This window comes from Serinus canaria, chromosome 18, assembly GCF_022539315.1.
Source record: "Serinus canaria isolate serCan28SL12 chromosome 18, serCan2020, whole genome shotgun sequence".
Classification (NCBI taxonomy): Eukaryota; Metazoa; Chordata; class Aves; order Passeriformes; family Fringillidae; genus Serinus; species Serinus canaria.
Genome location: NC_066331.1, coordinates 343,175 through 361,174, shown reverse-complemented (window position 1 = coordinate 361,174; position 18,000 = coordinate 343,175). Strand labels below are relative to the sequence as shown.

Below are 18,000 nucleotides of genomic sequence, written 5' to 3'. Positions count from 1 at the left end.
CATATGGGTTGTTTTGCCTTATGGGGAAGCCACTGGAGGGGGAGGCCAGGGAGGAAGCACATTGATTCGCTGTTATTAAAACCAGAGCTGCTGTCGGGAACTCCACAGCCTGGCTGCCCTCGCGTGCTTCCTGGAAAAGGCTGTCCCGTGTGCCCTCACCAGCGGGAGATGGGGCCCCCAAAGCACCTGGCAACATCAATGGCCTGTGCCGGGTTTGGGTGGCAGCCGGGGCAGGGAGCCAGGGATTTAGTTCTGCCCTTGGTGCCCACCGCTCTGCTGCCCAGCAGTTGGCTCCCAGCCGCCCGCTGCCCCCCTGGCCCTCGTCAGCACCCCCGGTGCTCAGGGCAGCCCTGTCACCCCTCGGGTGGCAGGACCGGAGCAGTGGCACCCCGCTGAACTGAGGAGTGTTTACTGGAGAGGCAAAGTCATAGCTTCCAGTGGGGGATGAATCACCCCTGTCAGGAATTCTGCCCGGGGGCTTTTCTGTAAGAGCATGAAATTTCAACATTGTCCGGCCGTGCCCTCCCGGGTCCCCCCTTCTTGCACAACCTCTCGCCGGGGTTGCTGTTCCCAGCCCGGCCTTGCAGCCGCAGCAGCCGCTGAGGATCGCGGGCACCGGAGTCCGGGGCACCGGGATTCCTGCACAGGGTCCCTGCCCGGAGCGCGGCCCCGCAGCCCGTGCAGAGGTGGCACGGCAGGGCCAGCCGGGCTCGCAGCCTCCGCAGCTGCCGGCTCACAGAGCTGCGCCCCCGGGGCCCCACAGAGCTGCCCCTGTTGCGAGTGGGTTCCCAGGGCCGAGGGCTGCCCCGCTCAGCGCTGCGCTGTGGCTGTCGCCGGGCAGTGCTGCAGCGCGGAGCCTCCAGCTGCACTCGCACCCACCAGCAGTGCAGAGACGGGAAGTGGAGGGGGTCAGCTGCAGCGTGGGCTCCAGTGGAGCATCTTCCCTCTGCCACGACCACATCCCACCCCCGTTAGGGCTGATGGTTCCTCAGGCTGAGTGCGGGGAATGCTGGCAGGGTGGAGGCATGAGGCTGCAGATGGAGGGGCAGCCTCTGGAAAAACCCTGCCAGCTGCCGCTGCCACCATCCTGGTGCTGTCCTGCTGTGGGGGGACACCACTGGCCCAGGGGCTGCCCCACCATGGGTCAGGCTACCAGAGAGAAGGCGATAAGGCAGCCAGAGCTTTCCCAGCAGACTGTGGTGACCCCGAGGAGCCCTGCAGCCATGCTGGGACTGGGGATTCTCTCAGTTTCAACACACAGCAGAAACTCTGTGAGAACTCAGTGAGAGCAGAGGTGATTTTGGATAAGGGGGAAGCACACTCAGAGTAGGAACTGAAACATCACCTTTGAGACTTGTGGCTCCCCTCAGCCTGGTGCAGCACAGATGGGCTGTGCTGGCTCCCAAACCGTCCCACAGGTGAGGAGAGCAGAGCCAATGGCTGTGGGAGCCCGAGAGAAGCACCCCACTTCCCAGCATCTCCTTTCCTGGACACAGGGCTGCCAGGAGCAGCCATTCCCAGGAACCTTTTGCAATGGGAACCTGATCCCTGCTACATTTGGGGTGTCCCTGTGTCCCCTGGGGACGGGGCAGCCAGGCAAGGCCAGAGGACCTGCAGGCTGCAGTGTCCCCGTTCCAGTGACAGCCAGCACATCTGCCACCACAACTTCAGCACAACGGGCCCACATGCCAGCCCTGCCCCTGTGGCACTGCTTCCAGCAGGAGGAAGCAGCAAATGCTTTCCCAGGAGCCTGAATGATTTGCCTGCCCCAATTTGCATGCCTGAGGCTGCCCGGGGACACACAGCCCCCCCCACCCCACCCCAAGGCAGGGCAGGATCATCATCCCAGTCCAGAGCACCCAGGTGGGCATGTGGGAAAGATCAGGACAAAGCACCTCAGCCATATACAACTGGTTTATTTTTTGCTTTGCCCTTTCTGACATTCCTGGAAATGTGAGAAGTGGCTGCCCTTCCTCGGTGGGAAGCAGCCCCCTTGTCCCACTCAGACCCAGTCCCTCTCCACCATGCCAGGATGTTGCACTCCCAGAGGGACTCCCAGGACCCACAAGCCAAAGTCCCATGCACCAAGATCGAGCAGCTCCATCCCAGCCCCACACATCAGCTCCAGGCTGATTTATAGAAACCCAATGCCTGGGGCTGACGGTGCCTCCTGCCAAACCTCATTAACGGCTGGCCAGGAGAAGGCAAACAGCTCACGCAGCAACAAGGAAATCCTTGTTTAAGCATTTCTGGCCATGCAAGGCCCTTCACCCCATACCCAGGGGAGAAGGAGGAAGAAGAGGAGGTGAGGAGGAGGTGCAGGCTACAAGCCCCAGACTGGCACCACGCTGGCATTCAGGAGAACCAAGAAGAAGACACAAAGAGACATATCAGGGTCTGCACGGGGAGGGAGCCCCCAGGATGGGATGTGGACTGGGGGAAGCGGGAAGCTACATGGGCACGATGGGTGCAGAGGGCTTCCACTGTGCCACAGAACCCTGCCTGCCCCTCCATGCCCCTTGCTCCCACCAACACCAGGTTCCCCACACAAGTGCTGGCCGTGGGTGCAGTGAGCTCCGGGCACGCTGGACAGCGTGGAGGCCGTGGGAGCCAGAACCAGTCTGCCAGTCTACAGTGGGCATGGGACACCAGCACGGCTGGCCTGTGGACCTGGCACGGCGTGCTCCAGAGCAGCATCAATGACCTGCATCCGCCTGCGCCACGTGTGGCTCAGGATCTATTTCATCATCTGGAGAAAAGCATTTACTGCCAATAAACGGGCTAATTAATTCTCCTCAAAGACCTCTCAATTATTCATCTCGGGCCACAGAGAAAACAATTTGAGCACTTACCTCAGCCCTGGCTCAGCCAGTGTAGCGGCTGGTGGCAGGCAGGGCACGGCGGGGACGGCCCGGCAAGGCTCTCGGCACCGACCTCCGGTGCCCGGCCATGCCCGGCTTTGCCCACCCGGCCGGGGCGTCCCGCGGAGTGCTGGAGCAGGGATGTGGAGCCGCCACAGCCACCAGCCTTTAGCCGTGACGGGCTCCAGCGCTCTCTCAGGGCACCCCGGAGCTCCCCCAGCTCAGGGCTCTCGCAGGGACCCCCGGCTGCTCCCTCCCCACAGCCCCCGGGGTGGCCGGGGCAGAGGCGCTTTCTCCCCGACGGTTCTCCATATCCTTGGCCCTTGGATATCCCAACTGCTCCGCAGAACAGCCCCTGTTCAGGTGCACCCTAAGAAGGGAAACTCTCGGCACGGGGTTGGGCTGGGGGGTTGTTCCCGGCCCGGCCGGAGCCCACGGGGGCAGCGGCCGCGACGGCCCCGGGGCCCGGCCGGTCCCGGTGCCCCGCGGGTCAGGCCGGACCCGGGGAGCGGGGCCATCGCCGCCCCGGGCCTGGCGGGCAGAGTCCCCGGAGGCGCCGAGCCGGGCCGGGCGGGTGCCGGGCTCGGAGCCGCCGGTGGGGCGGGCAGCGCGCGGCCGGCCGGGCCGGGAAGGGTTAAGGGCGGCCGGCGCCCCCCCGGCGCGGAGGCCGGGCCTGTCGGGAAGCCGGGATCTCTGCGGCGGTTTTACTGGAAAAGTCGCTGCCGGCGGAGGGGGGGCACCCGCGGCCTCGCAGGCTGGGGACGGGGCACCGGCCGGGACCCCGCGGCCACCGGGCTCCGGCAGCGGCCCGCGGGGCCCGACCGAGGCTCCCCGGGCAGCCCGCGGCTCCTGCACCGGGCACGGCCCCGGCAGCTCCGGCACCGTGTCCGTCGGAGGTCTGTCCCGGGCCGAAGCTCGGCCACTGCCGCAGCTCGGGACATGTCACCGGCACCCCGGGAATGCGGCGGGGTCCCGGTCCCGGGTGCCCGACCCGACCCGGCTGAGCGTGGAGCCAGCGCTCCCGCTGCTCCCGGGCATCGCCCCGCCGTTCCCGGCAGCAGGAAAGTGCTCGGCTCCGTGGCTCGGGTCCCTCGAGGGCGACGCACAGTAGCTGCCTCGGCCCCGGTGGGAGCGGGGCCCTCCGGAACGGGCAGGACCGGTGCCGCCCCGGCGGGACGAGCCGCGGAGCCCAAAAGGCAGGCAGGCTGAGCAGCCCCGGCAGTGTGGCCGCGGGGCTGAGGCAGCCCGAAAAGCCCCCCGAGCTCACGGTGAATATGTTTATGGTCACTGCCAGCCCTGAGCCAGCCCTGGGCACTCAACACGAGACCCCCGGGGCATTGCCTGGCCACTGACAGCTCCATGGCCACAGCCACGCTCTGCTTGGGAGGCTAAGAGCCCATGCAGCCTGTCCCAGGGCAGCCAGGTGTGTGCCAGGGGCAGAGGGCTCAGCCCCAGCCTGGTGATGCCCCGGGAGCTACAGCACCGTGGTCCCCCATCCCACAGCCCCTCCTGCAGCCGGGATGCGCCGGGCTCAGCCCTGGGGACGTGCAGATCCAGCGGCTGAGGCTGGCAGGCTGGGATGGGGCTGCCAGTGGGGCTGGTAGCAGGGGGGCCCAGCTCCGGGAATCGGCCCCAGTGTTTGCCAGGCCTGTGGTAGGGAGGGGGGAAACCCGATCCTCCGCGGTGGGATCTGGGCTCCACTCCCGGCTCCCCAGCCAGGCCTCAGCTGCTAATTTTAGCCCTGGGGAGGCACGACTGGAGCAGGAGCTGAGCCCAGCAGGGCAGGGGCTTAGCCCACCACAGGAGCTGGTGTGGGCAGGTGGTGACTGCAGTCCCGCGGTGCAGTGTGGTCCTGGGTGAGCCCCTTGCTAGTCCCCAGCTGCCTGCCAAGCCCCTGGCTGGCACTGCCCACCCGCTGCCCAGCTCCTGTGCTGTCCATTCAGCCCCTCCACAAACGCTTCCATGGTGCTGGTGCTGGCCCTGCTGTGGCTCTGCTGGGTGCTGGTAGCAAGGGGGGACCCCAAGGCAGGTCCTAGACCAAAGTCCCAGGGAAAGGCACATGGCTGAAGGACAAGGGGCTCTGTGGAAGACACCCAGCCACAATGCACAATCCGGCAGAAGCTGTGGCTGCTGCCCGGTGAAGGAGTCCCTGCTTGGCTGCGGACCCTGACTGGGCTGGGGGGCTGCCCACAGCAGATCCCTGAGCTGCTCTTCAGCTTTGGGCACACCAGGGCAATCAACCAGCTCATCAGGTGCCACGGGGATGGATGGGTGAGTGTCTGGGAAGGCCATGCTGAGGGGTGCTCCAGCCATCTGGCATTTCCAGGCAGAGAAAGTGGCTCCAGAGGCTGCCCTGCCCTACAGCAGCTGCCCCAGGTGGACGGGGGATCCCTGTCCTGGGGCCCCACAGCTGCTGCTCCCCCAGCTCTTCACCTGCGGCGTGACCGGCTGCACTGCCCAGTGCTTACTGGAAGAGGAAGCTGCCGGGAAGGCGGTGTGTGTGGTGGGGCAGCTTTGGGGAGGCTCGGCTGGGCTCAGCAGCCGGCACAGCTCAGCTGTCCATGCTCCCAGGTCCAGGCCAGTAACGGGAAGCGTCTGCTCTCAGTGACGGTAAATCAGATCGGGGAGATTAGAGGCCTTTTTGCCTAATCATGAGCAGCTTGAAGTTGGAGGACAAGTTCCTGGAACAAAGAGGAAATGGAGGCAGTAAATAAAGAAAAACTGTTAACATGTGGCCCTGCGTGTGAAAAACGTCTGATGAAGGACTGTTTATGGCTCACTCATCTGCGGGGCTTGACAGCACGGGGGACGACAGTCAATAGTGAGGGAGGGGGCTCATGGGCAGGGGCACAGGCAGGGGATGGGCAGAGCAAGCACCGGCGGGGTGGCTGCAGGGGGCTCAGGATAGGGGACCTGGAGCAGCCAAGGCTGGGGCGGCACATGGCAGAGGGAGAGAAAAGGCAGCAGCATGGCACAGATGGCTGGAGCACACAACACCCACAGGTGGGCAGGGGCTGAGGGGAAGAGGCACCTTAATGCACCTGCCCTATTTGTCCCCTGCAAACGCCGGGAGAGGCGCTGGGTGCTGCAGAGTGGTGCCCCCCGTGCTGGAAGCAGGGAGGACGGTCCGGCTGGTCCAGCCTAGCGGAGGGAGGTGAGGGGGTCTCGGCACTGCTTTGGACACACGCCCTCCTGCCGGGGGCCAGTGGGGATTTCTGCCAAGAGGCTGGTGGGTCCCCTCAGAGCAGGCAGAGTGCCGAGATCAGTCGACCTGCCCGGAGATCCGAGAGCACCGCTGCAGCGGCAGCCCACCTGCGGGGCCATCGGGCTGCGCGTCGGCTGCTGCCAGGGCAGATGCAGCCAGAGCCGGAGCAGCTCCCAGCGCCCAGACCCCGGGGACAGACCCAGCTCCCAGCTCCCAGCAGCTCCCAGCTCCCAGCGCCCAGACCCCGGCAGCCGGGCGGGAGCGATTCCTGCTCAGCCATGGAAAGGGGATCCCCCTGCCCTCCCTCCCTCCCTCCCTCGGACACCCAGGATGGCGAGGGGCCGCGGGGCAGTGCCGGGCCGGGGCAGCCCCCACCCTGCTGCGTGAGGTGGGAACGGAGGGAAGGCGGCTCGTGGGACCGGCGATCCGAGGCAGCCGCGGAACGCGCGCGGCGCCCGCGCAGGAGCCACCGCCCCGTTCCCGCCCCGTGTCCCCGGGAAGGGCGATCCCGCCCCCGCCCGGGAGCCCTTGCGGGAGGCGGTCCCGGCCATGCGGGCGGTGCTGCGGCGGGGGCGGCTGCCCGGACCCGGGGGGAGGCAGCCGGGGGGTCCCGCCGCGGCCTCGCCGCTTGTCGTGGACCTGCGGAGCGACACGGTGACCCGGCCGTGCGCGGCGATGCGCCGGGCCATGGCCCGCGCCGCCGTGGGCGACGACGACTACGGGGAGGACCCGGCGGTGAACGGTGGGCGGGGGAACGGGCCCTCGGGGGTCCCTGCCTGCCGGCCCCCAACCCGGGTGCAGCGGGGTGGGGGGCCCGGAGCGGGACTGCGGGGGCAGCCGGGACCCGTGGGGGCCCCAAGCCCCTGGGCCCGGCCAGCGCCAGCCCCCCAGGACGTCCGTGTCCCCGCAGAGCTGCAGCGCCGGGCCGCGGCGACTCTGGGGACGGAATCGGCTCTGTTCGTGCCCACGGCCACCATGGCCAACCTCATCGCTGGTGAGTCCGTGCCCCCAGGCTGTGGGGTGTTGCCTTTGGTCCCCTCCTTCACGGCCTTCTCTCCCAGTGATGTGCCACTGCCAGCGCAGGGGCGCTCAGCTGTTCCTGGGCCAGGACGCCCACCTGCACGTCTACGAGCACGGCGGGGCCGCGCAGGTGAGCACGGCGGCGCTGGTGGCGGTGCAGGAGGGCGGCCGTGTGCTGCCCTCCTCTGGCTGCCAGGGCCCGGCCAGGCAGAGGATCCGCTGCCAGGACATTCCCCGGACCACTGTCCCGAGCCATGGGCTGCAGCACGAGTGGGGGCTGTACACACCCGATGGAGGGCACAGAGGGATGGAGCCCCCGTACAACACCACTGTCCCCTGTCAGCTCCGTGTGCTCCCCTGCCCTGGGCACAGGTCGCCGGTGTGCACTCCCAAGCTCTGCCCGATCTGCCGAATGGCACATTCGACCTGGAGCAGCTGGAGCTGACCATCCGTGAGGCCCACGGCAGCCAGTACCACCCGCGTCCTGAGCTCATCTGTCTGGAGAACACGCACAGCTCGGCGGGCGGCCGGGCACTGCCCCTCACCTATCTCAGGCAGGTAAGAGCCCACAGACGGTGCTGGAACAATCCTGCCCGGCGTGGGCAGCCGGGCCCTGCATAATGGCACCGCGGGGACACTGAGATGGCTCAGAGATGGCTCGTGGTGGCACAAGATGCCCCAGGGGTCCCTCCCAAAGCAGCTGTTCCCCTGACTCCCAGGTCCGTGGGCTTGCAGACAATTATGGGCTGCGGGTGCACATGGACGGCGCACGACTGATGAATGCAGCAGTGGCCCAGGGTGTGGAGCCAGCTCAGATTGCCCAGCACTGTGACTCTGTGTCCCTCTGCTTCTCCAAGGTCCACTTGTGTGGGGAGGGATCCGCAGGGCTGGCAGGGGCCAGCACAAGCTGGAGCCTGCCCTTTATTTGCAGGTGTTGGGCTAAGAACACCCCTGGCAGGCTGGGAGGGGCAGCTGCCCTGGGACAGCTGGAGTGACCCCGCTGGTGGCTCTGCAGGGTCTGGGCGCCCCGGCGGGCGCGGTGCTGGCGGGGTGCAGGCAGTTTGTGGCCGAGGCCTGGCGTGTGAGGAAGCTACTGGGCGGGGGCATGCGGCAGGCGGGAGTGCTGGCGGCGGCCGCCCACCTCGGGCTGCAGCACGCCGAGGCCACGCTGCGCAGGGACCACGACCACGCCCGGCGCTTTGCGGAAGGTACCTCAGGTACCCGGGTGTGCTGGGCTGTAACAGCACGCCTGGCACTGCCCAGCAGCACCGCCAAACTGGTGGTTTGGGCACCATCCCTGGGTGGCCACACTGGGTCTCCAGCTGGGTGAGGATGCTGCTGGGATCCTCACTTGGCTGGAGTGCCAGGATCATGCCGTGACCATCCCCGTGCTGTGCTCAGTGACCCTGGTACCACATGGGGGGAGAAAGGGCTCTCCTTCATCCAGAACCTGGGCAGGGCTGGGGCAGGTAGCATCTTACAGGTAGCTAGGCAGTGGGCTTGCACCACTCGGCTTCCCGCAGGTATCCACGCGCTGGACTCTCCTGTCTGCTCCGTCAGCCTGGCAGCAGTGGAGACCAACATTGTGATGGTGAATGTCCAGGGGGCCTGGCCGTCCCCTGCCGAGCTCTGCGACCGCCTGCGTGCCGTCAGTGAGGAGGAGGAGGCTGAGACCGGGCAGGCTGTCAGCGTCCTGCTGTTCCCCTGGTCGGCACGGACCGTGCGCGCCGTCTGGCACCGCGACATCTCGGCCCGAGACACCGAGCTCGCCAGGAGAAAGCTGGAATTTGTGGCCAGGAAGTGCCAGGAGGAATTGGCCTTGGGACTGCATCCAGCGCCTCCAGGCACGGGGGGAGCCTGAGCATTCTGCCAGCCTCGCAGCTGCAGCAGTTAGGCAGCCCAGAGCAAGGAGTGGGACCAGTCCCTTTGTGCTCCAGATGTGTGCCCAGCCATCTGAAACTTGACATCAGCCCTCACAGGCAGCCTGACAAAACCAATGTGGGCCTAGCCTAGCGGAGACTCCAGCCTCTGAGGCAGTCAGTGCACAAAATAAACACCTTTTAGTGGTACTGTAGCTGTGCAGGGTGTTTTCTCTCAAATATGCTCTTTTCCTTGCTCTGCAGCAGGGACATCATCACAGCCAAGGTCCCCATGGAGGGACAGTTGCTCCTGAGGACATGGAACCATCTCAGCCACAGGACCAGGGTTGCTGCACAGCAATGCCAAGGTTCGTGTTTGGCCAGGACTGTCCCAGGAGCATGAGCCCAGCCTGGCCCAGATGGCTGTGTCACTCCCATTCACAGAGGCTTATGTCATTCTGTCCCACAGCAGCAGGTGGGCTCCCCAGGCTTCCCTGTCATGTTCTGGGTCAGCAAGTCCCAGAACTCTGCACTGGAAGAAGGGATTCTCTCAGCAGCAGTTGCTTTGGGTGTGCTCTCACTGGCTCCCTGGGAGCACCACCCCAGGCAGCAGTAATTCCCATTTTATTTTGTATTGCTAATGTGCAGTTAAAGGACACTGAGGGAACAAACTTCATGATCCAGCTGCCCAGTCAGAGCCTTGCAGCCCTCAGTCCCCTCTGCTCCAGCAGGCAGGAGCACTGCAGGGAAGGGGCAGCAGCCTGGGCTGGGCTGAGCAGAGAGGGCACAGTGTGGGTCTGAGACAGCGGTGGCCCTGTGTTAGACCGAGGAGGCAGCAGGCAGGGGATGCCAGATGCCCATTGCCACCACACAGGGCCACAGTCCCCATCTCTTTACTCCTGAGGTGTCCTCATGCTCTTGAAATCATGTTCAGAATCACCTGGGATGAGGAACCAAACCCTGTGAAAAGCCCCTGACCCTGCACCTCCCCGCAGGGAGGTGGCAGCCCACCTGATCCGCCTTGGCACAGCCCTCCTGCCTACCTGAGTGAGGACGTAGCTGTCCTCTGACAGCCTCTCAATGACATCAAAGTGATCCACACCAGCCAGGTCCAGCACAGAGACAGACCAGCCTGCTGCACGCAGGGCCTGCCGAGAGAGCGGTGTGCAGGATGGACCCCAGGCTCCACCTGCCCTGGACAAGCAGCAGGAATAATGTCCTGACCAGGACTGGTGTCCTCCAGTGAGCCAGAAACTGCTCTGGATCAGCACAGAAGCTCTTCCTCCCGGATGGGTAAGTTGGTGAGGGCTGCCTGGAGCAGTGTCCCCACCAGAGCTGAGCACGGTGCTGCTGGAGCTCACCTGGCTTTAGTCCTGCAACTGCCTGGTGCTCACCTGGCCAAGCTCCTGGGACTGCCTGGTGCTCACCTGGCTGTACTCCTGGGACTGCCTGCGAAACTCTGGGGAGTCATGCTGGGCCACAGCCACGAGCACCTCACAGGCTGCTGGCACTGCTGGGGTGACGTGTCTCATGGGGCTGTTCCTCTGGGCCACCTCCCTGCAGGAGTCATGCCAGTGGCAGCTGATGCAGCCCTTCACTCTGTGCCATCAGCTGGACTCCCCAGCTAGGCAGGCATAGGGGCAGAGTGGCTGCAGAACCACCCCCTGCCTGTGCTCTGTCCCCACGGCCTGTGAGCTCACCGGCTCATGTTCAGGGCATCGTTCACGTAGGTGTGCAGGATGGGCTCCAGGTCATACAGGCCACTCACCAGCACCGCTCCTGGGGGCAGAGGAGGAGCTGCAGGTGAGGAGCTGCAGCCTGGGTGCCTCCCACAGCCCTGGGACCTCATAATCAGTTAGCATAATCAGCCCTGCAGCCTCGTCCCAGCTGTGGAGACCAGTTCTCCTCCCGACCCTGTTCTGGGACGTGGCAATGTTACCTTTGATATCTGGCACCACTTGGAATTCCGTCCAGTCTGTGGACAGCACCATGGCTGCCAGGTGGGCCCCTGCCGAGTGTCCGCACAGGTAAATGCCTCTGCAAGGAGGGAGCGACTGAGAGGGACACCTAGGGACACCTAGGGACACCTAGGCACGCTTTGCTCTGTGCAGAGGAGGTGGCACAGTCCGAATGTGTCGGTTCAGATGTTTCCTGATCCGTCAGCCGCTGCCTTGAGCAGTGACAGGGGATGTGGCCACAGGCACGGCCCAGTGCTTGGACCGAGGTGCCAAAGCCCCCGAGCCACTCCCACAGACTAGCCCTGAGCCGGGAGCTGCCCACCTGATCCTAGGGTAGTGCTCCACCAGGAAGACGAGGCTGCGGCGCACCTGCAGCACCATGGTGTCCATGTGGCCTGAGCAGAGGACAAAGGGCAGGGCAGGAGGGCGCTGGGCTGCGCAGCAGCCGCAGCCTCTGCAGGACAGCACCTACCTTTAGGGGCTATGTCGTACCCCACCGCCACCACTGCCACCCCCTGCGACACCAGCGGGGGGGCTGCAAACCCCGAGTCGTCCTTACTGGGGAGAAAGATGCTGACAGGCTGCGGGAGCCGGGGGCGGCAGGGCCAGCTGGGGACTGGCCAGACCCGTGTCCCCAGAGCAAGCCGCAGTGTCAGGAGAAGGGGTCAGCGAGAGTTGGTGAGGGGGTCCCTTCCCGAGGAACCCCTCACCGCCAGCCCAGCTCACCTCAAGCACTGCCAGTATCCGCCGTGGATGTAGACCAGCGCCGGGAAGGCTGCGCAGCACAGCGCGGGGTGAGCCGGGTGTCCACCCTGCCCGCTCCCGTGCCCGCCACCCCGCCACTCACTTTCAGAAGGGTCCGTGGGAAAGTAGATGTCCAGCTTCTCGCCGTCCCCGTCGCCGTAGGGCACGTGCAGCAAGGTCTGCCCGCTGGCCCGGGCCCGCTCGGTTCCTGCGGGGGGGAGGCGCTGGAGCACGGCGCCGTGGCACGGAGCGCAGCCCCTGTCCCGGAGCCGCGATCCCCACCTGCTGCCGTCACCGCGAGGTGGGCGTCGATGATGGTGTCCCGGTCCAGGCGGGGGGACCAGCGACTGGGAGAGTAATGGTCCTCCAGCTCCTGCGGGGAGGCGGCGGGGCAGCGGCGGGGCCACGCCAACGCCCCCGGCCGGCGGCCCGGACGAGACCCGCGCTCTGCCCTGCCCCGGGGCCGTACCTCCGCGGACATATCCCGCCAGCCGCCCATCGTAGGGCCGCTCCCGGTGTCCATCCCGATCCCGCTCCCGGTGCCCATCCCGATCCCGTTCCCGGGCTGCCTGCCCGCCGAGGGGCGGAGCCTGAGCGGGGGCGGGGCGGGCGCTCTCCCATTGGCCGACCCGGAGGCGAGGCCCGAGCCCAGGGGCTGGACCAGGCCGTGGAGGCGAGGCCAGAGCCCGGGGGCGGGGCCGTCTCCCATTGGCCGCTGAGGACCGGGGGACGGAGCCGGCGGGCAGAGGAAAATAAAAATTTTGGCGCCCTTGGCCCTATTGGGCAGCGTTTCCGCGGGGCAGTGCAGACCCTTTCGCGATTGGCTAGCGCTGCGGCGCTTGGAGGAGAGGCATCCTCCGATTGGCTGATGGGGCCGACTGGCTCGGCGCGCGCGGGCTCGGGCCGGCAGTCCGCCATGAACTGCCTGACGGTGCCCGGTGTCCACCCCGGCTCCCCCAGCCGTCCCCGCGGGCAGATCCAGGTACGGGGTCACCCCGGGGCACGGGCGGGGGGGTAGGTACAGGTGCCACCCTGGGGCACCGGTGTGGGAGCAGATACAGGTACGGCAACGCTCCCGGGCATCGAGCTGGGGGCAGATACGGGCACGGTACTGCCCCGGATACGGGCTGGGGGCACGTACGGGCACGGTACTGCCTCGAGCACGGTGCTGCCCCGGGCACGGGCTGGGGGCAGGTATAGGTACCGCGCCGGGCTCAGGGGGCTGCGGGGCTCCCCGCTGGCCGCCGTTCTGAGCGCACCGTTCTGCCCCCAGGTGATCTTCGGGCCCATGTTCTCCGGGAAGAGGTAGGCGCGAAGCGGGGGGCGCAGGGCGGGAGGGCGGCGGGCTGGGGCTGGGGCTGGGGCCCGCTGACACCGTGTCTTGCAGCACGGAGCTCATGCGGCGAGTGCGCCGGTTCCAGCTCGCCCAGTACCGGTGCCTGCTGGTGAAGTACGCCAAGGACACGCGCTACAGCTCCTCCGGGGTCTCCACACACGACAAGTGAGCTCCTGGGGCAGGAGGACTCCCCGCTTCCCGGGGCTGCCTGGCCTGCCCGGCTCACTCCCTCCCTGCCCGCAGGAGCACCATGGAGGCCCTGCCCGCCGGGCTCCTCCAGGACGTTTACCAGGAGGCGCTGGGTGCCGCCGTCATTGGCATCGATGAGGGCCAGTTCGTAAGTGCACGGCTGGGCTGGGTGTGCCGGGCTCTGCAGCACACACACTCCTCGGTGCTCCCGGTGCAGGGCAGGGTCTGTGTCCTTTGCAGGAGAGGGTGGGAGGTAATGCCCTGGGGAGGTTGGTCCATGCCGCCTATGCCTTCAAAGCCTCCTTCCCTATAGTCCCTGCAGACAGGATGGTGGGATTGCAGCCCGTTTCACAGGCAGGGCACGTGGCTCTGACTTTCCTTGTTCTTGGTGCTGCTGTCTGGGCACACACACACTGTGGGATCTGGAGCCAAGTGCTGCCCCCCATCCTTCTTTACGATGTGCCTGTACCCCTCCAGTTCCCAGACATTGTAGAGTTCTGCGAGACAATGGCCAACACTGGGAAAACCGTCATTGTTGCTGCTCTGGATGGGACCTTCCAGAGAAAGGTAAAACACTCATTTTGGTACTGCAGCTGCTTTGGGACCCTCGTGGAACCCACCCAGTAGCAGCTTCTGTGCTGTCACGCACAGGCCTTTGGGAGCATCCTGAACCTGGTGCCGCTGGCGGAGAGCGTGGTGAAGCTGAACGCTGTGTGCATGGAGTGCTTCCGGGAGGCCTCCTACACCAAGAGGCTGGGAGCCGAGCGGGAGGTGAGTGCCCTTGGAACAGAAACTGTTTCTCTTTTCCAGTCCTGCTGGTACGGAGAGACTCCCTCCAGGGAGATGGGCTCTGCAGTTACTCCCCAAACTTCCCTGCCAGGTTGAAGTGATTGGGGGAGCTGACAAGTACCACTCCGTGTGCCGAGCCTGCTACTTCCGCATGCGACCCCAGCAGGCCGGGCCAGACAACAAGGAGAACGTGCCCCTGGGCCTGAGGCAGCTGGAGACAGCTGCCCCTCGCAAGATCTTCACTTGACTGCTGGGACAATGGAGGGGAAGGGAGCTCAGTGCTGTGGCTCACAGGCCTCTCTGTACTTTAACAAACTGTTCAGTGCCTCAGCCCTCCCTACACAACCTCCCCATGCCAAGCGCCACAACTGAGGATCCACCACGCCTGATGCTGGTGGAAGCTGAAGCAAAAGCCTGGCTAGAGTGAGTTCCCATCTCTGAACAAGGAGAGAAACCAGCACAGTCACTGGTACCGCCACACACAGGCCCTGGAGCACTGCACATGGAGCCTGGCTGCAGCACTGCCACTGCTCACTGTGGCTCTGGCCAGCTCTCCCAGGGCTCTAAGCATGCTCAGGCTGGAACAAGTGCTGCTTCTGCTGCCTGTGAATGCAGCCCTTCTCTCTTGTGCACTGTTGCTAAATTCCAGGTTTCTCAAGACACTGTGCAGCCATTAGTATTTTTAATGCAATTTTTAACTTCCTTCCTTAACAGTCTGAGGTAACTTGTCCCTTGTCACAGAGCTGTGACACAGCTTTTAAACTGACACACGTGTCAGCCCAGTCCTGGGCAGGCCCCCAGCCTCTCTGCCAGCCTGCTCACTGGTGTCAATTATTGTTGAAACAGGAGGTGAAGGAGGCCTGGCAGCTGACTCATCTGAGGTGCTGAACCTCAGAGGGCTGGCTGTGTTCTAGCAGGCTGTGACAGACTCGTTTGGAGGAGCTGGTCCCAGGAGGAGTCTCCTTCAAATTCAGGGCAGTTTTTCTCAGGTTCAAGGCTGGTACTGCCACTTTGGTGCTGTGTTACCCGTTTGGAGGCTCAGAGTTGCATCTACCAAGATTTGGACAATTATTCCAAGGAAGATCCAGCTGCTTGGTAAAGGGGCTCTCCTGAGGAGCTGCTTCTCCAGTCTAGTCATGTCTCTTGCTTTCTCCTTAGCCTTCCAAAATTCTCGAGGCTGACACTTAGTCTGCTCTAAGCTGACTGAAGGATCCTCTTCCCTCTATGTTAGACTCAGATTCTGGAAGGTTGTTGTTTCCTCATTGCCTGCAAAACAGTTTTTTTTTTTCCTGGAAGTGTTTTTTCCCAGCATCCACAGGCTCCAAGCAGTAGCTCTTTGTTCTGGCCAGGCCAGACCTCTGCATCTGAGTCCAGGGTTGCTGTTTGCCTGTACCCTGAAAGGCTCCAAGAGCTGCCTCAACCCCTCCCTGCTGCCTCCATGTTACAGGTGAGAATTATTGTATTCACAAGCACTTGACTACCAGGCCTGGACTTTTCCCCCAGGGCTGGGGAAGGCTCTGCTGCTGTTTTAGGTTAATAAATAATTTAATGAACCTCTGTGTGTATTTTTATCCAGAGCATTTTGCTAAGTCTTCCTGGCAGTGACCAGTAAGACTGCATGGGCTGGTCACAGGGTGGGAGGGCTGCTCACAGGCCTGGGGTTGGAGCTCTGCTCAGACCAGGGAGCATGAGGAGGGTGGCCTAAAAATAGCCACCAGCGTGAGTGTGCTGTTTGCAGCACAGCAGTTGGCAGGGGCTGCACTGCCCCACCTGACACCCCGAGCCCTGGAGGGGCAGGGGCAGGAGCCTTTTCTGCTTCTCCGAGACAAAAGGCACGTGGTGGCTCACATGTTGGCTTGGTGAAAAAGTTTATTCCAACCCTACAGTGAACAACTACTTGAACGCTGGCCCCAGCAGGGATGGCCCACACAGCTGCTGGGAACAGCTTTACCACAGCACAGCAGCAAACACAACCTGAGACAAGGGCCCACAGGCTCCTGGTGTGGCTGGAGTGCAGGCAGGAGCCGCGGGCAGGGTGCAGGAGCTCAGCCTCGCAGCAGCACTCGGGCAGGCACACAAGGGAAAGAAAGTGCTCCAGGATGTCCTCAGCCATGGCCCTGCTGAGGGATCTCAGTGCTCACCACTCCCACAGACCCCAAAGCGCATCAGCCAAGCACCAGCAGCTCCAGTGCAGGCTCGGGGAAGGCACAGCACGGCGTCAGAGAAGGGAAGGGGGGGCTTTGGCAAGAGCTGGCCCAGAAGCAGCCACGGGAGGAAGGCACAGGAAGGCAGCACAGGCAGAGCTGGGCCTGGCTGTGCTGCAGCAGTGAGAGATGGCTCTGGGGGAATGCAGCCAGCAGGGCTGAAAGGCACTGCAGACAGGATGGGCCAGGGCAGCAGTCACAGGGGCAGAGCCTGGCCAGAGTCAGGGTGTGAACTGCAGCCTACCACCAAGGCAGCACAGCAAAAGCAGAGGCTTGTACGTGCCAGGGCTGCCCGCACACCCAACCTCCTGCAGCTGCACTGCTCACCCAGCAGCTGCAAATCATCATGTGCCAAATCACCCACCAAATCACACACCAGACTCTGGACCCTCCAGTGAGGATCTCAGCTCTGGGACAGGCAGAAGCCCCTCCTGCACCCCAAGAAAAGGCCCAGTCACCTTCAAACAAAGCAGCAATCACCCTCCCGCCCCACTGCCCCCTCCAAGTTGCAGATCCCTCCCTCCCACCCCACGGAAGGAATTGCACTGGTACAGCCATCCTGCGGGTGCCAGCCAGGGCTCAGTACACCGGGGGTGGCTGATAGCCCTCCGGGGCCTCTGCTGTGTGCGTGAAGGGCGGCTGCTGGTAGCTCTCATGGCTGATGTTGGGATAGCTGGAGTAGGGAGTCGGAACCCCCGGGCTGGGGTCGGCATAGCTTTGAGCAAAGTCCTCCACCCCCATTTTGTACCTCTTGTAAGCAAAGGTGAGCAGGAGTGCCTGCAGAGAGAAGGGGAGCAGCATCAAGGGCGTTCCAGGCTGTGGGGGCCCCTCTGCACTCCCCCCAAGTGGGGCAGAGTGCTTCACTCACCCAGGAGAAGATGGAGAAGAAGCTGAAAGTGATGGCAGCGCGGGCAGAGTCCGCTCCGATGTACACATCCTCAGCCCGTGTCCAGGACCACTGGTTGGTCAAGAAACAGAAGCCGATAAACCACAGGAAGGTCCAGAGACCTGTGGAGGGAAGTGGCATGAGGGGCCAGGGCAGTGCCGGGCCCAGACCCTGCCCCACTGGGCAGGCTGGCGCAGCCACCCGGCCAGGGGCAGCCGCTCCTCGGGGCGCTCAGCAGCGGCAGCAGCAGCAGCGGGCAGCACGCCAGACGGGAGCGACTCGGAGCGGCTCCCTTCGCCAGGCACCGGCAGCCACGTCACGGGACAGGGCGGCCATTGTGGCAGCCACGGCGGGCACAGCCCTGCCCGCTGCGCCCCGTACCTGAGAAGCCGAGGTCGGCCAGGACCAGGTACTTGCGGTCCGTAGTGTTGCTGATCTGGGGGAAATAGACGTCCACCATGAAGAAGAAGATGCAGGCGAGGAAGGCGAGGACGCCGATGCCGATGCCGTAGCGACAGGCGTCCTCGTTGTGGTTGAAGATGCAGTAGAGCTGCGGGTCCTCGGGCCGGCTCATGTAGCCATCCCCGACCAGGCAGGCGAACACGATCAGGGCGAAGACCTGTGGGGCGGAGCCGGTGTCCGGTAGGCGGCACCGAGGCCATGGGGAGCCCTTTGGGGGCTGCCGGGCCCGGCGTGCGGGGGGCACCGGTCTGCGGCGGGGCTCTCCCGTCCCGTCCCGACTCACCGCGCTGACGATCCGCGACACCACCTGCGGCTGCTGCACGAAGCGGACCAGGTCGAAGGCACCGCCGGCCTTGGCCGCCCCGTAGGCACCTCCGCCGCCCTCCATGGCGTTCGGCCGCCGCTCCTGCGCGGCACCGCCCCGGGAGGGCCGGTCCTGGCGGTCCGGGACGCCGGGGCGGGGCGGGCGGGCTGGCTCCGGCGGGAC

General features: G+C 64.9%; 4 protein-coding genes across 10 annotated transcripts; 2 read left to right on the top strand and 2 right to left on the bottom strand.

Annotated features, from left to right (window-relative positions):
- Nucleotides 1-6,609: 6,609 nt before the first annotated feature.
- LOC103819925 (uncharacterized) lies at nt 6,610-9,160 on the top strand. 2 transcript variants are annotated; one of them, XM_030233028.2, is made up of 7 exons: nt 6,610-6,808; nt 6,977-7,060; nt 7,128-7,216; nt 7,459-7,644; nt 7,806-7,943; nt 8,102-8,294; nt 8,610-9,160. In XM_030233028.2, exons 1-7 carry the CDS (start codon nt 6,616-6,618, stop codon nt 8,945-8,947), a joined length of 1,221 nt encoding a protein of 406 aa, XP_030088888.2. In that variant the 5' UTR covers nt 6,610-6,615; the 3' UTR covers nt 8,948-9,160. The 2 variants fall into 2 exon arrangements, with proteins under 2 accessions (XP_030088888.2, XP_050837468.1); XM_050981511.1 differs by lacking the exon at nt 7,128-7,216 and having other exon boundaries at nt 7,430-7,644.
- Nucleotides 9,161-9,505: 345 nt separating this feature from the next.
- On the bottom strand, nt 9,506-12,155 carry AFMID (arylformamidase). Of its 6 annotated transcripts, none has more exons than XM_050981513.1 (11): nt 12,117-12,155; nt 11,930-12,020; nt 11,751-11,855; nt 11,630-11,678; nt 11,376-11,461; nt 11,226-11,298; nt 10,885-10,982; nt 10,646-10,724; nt 10,373-10,502; nt 9,989-10,134; nt 9,506-9,885 (listed from the first exon to the last, which is right to left on the bottom strand). In XM_050981513.1, the coding sequence occupies exons 1-11, from the start codon at nt 12,144-12,146 to the stop codon at nt 9,882-9,884; spliced, it is 891 nt and encodes a 296-aa protein (XP_050837470.1). In that variant the 5' UTR covers nt 12,147-12,155; the 3' UTR covers nt 9,506-9,881. The 6 variants fall into 6 exon arrangements, with proteins under 6 accessions (XP_050837470.1, XP_050837471.1, XP_050837473.1 ...); XM_050981514.1 differs by having other exon boundaries at nt 9,989-10,093; XM_050981516.1 differs by having other exon boundaries at nt 9,989-10,139; nt 12,117-12,146.
- Nucleotides 12,156-12,520: 365 nt separating this feature from the next.
- Nucleotides 12,521-15,514, top strand: TK1 (thymidine kinase 1). The gene is made up of 7 exons (XM_009094284.4): nt 12,521-12,629; nt 12,921-12,952; nt 13,035-13,148; nt 13,227-13,320; nt 13,650-13,739; nt 13,824-13,943; nt 14,053-15,514. The coding sequence occupies exons 1-7, from the start codon at nt 12,564-12,566 to the stop codon at nt 14,206-14,208; spliced, it is 672 nt and encodes a 223-aa protein (XP_009092532.1). The 5' UTR covers nt 12,521-12,563; the 3' UTR covers nt 14,209-15,514.
- A 298-nt stretch (nt 15,515-15,812) lies between these two features.
- SYNGR2 (synaptogyrin 2) lies at nt 15,813-17,956 on the bottom strand. Its single transcript, XM_030233146.2, has 4 exons — nt 17,797-17,956; nt 17,433-17,670; nt 17,034-17,173; nt 15,813-16,942 (listed from the first exon to the last, which is right to left on the bottom strand). Exons 1-4 carry the CDS (start codon nt 17,899-17,901, stop codon nt 16,745-16,747), a joined length of 681 nt encoding a protein of 226 aa, XP_030089006.1. The 5' UTR covers nt 17,902-17,956; the 3' UTR covers nt 15,813-16,744.
- Nucleotides 17,957-18,000: the final 44 nt, after the last annotated feature.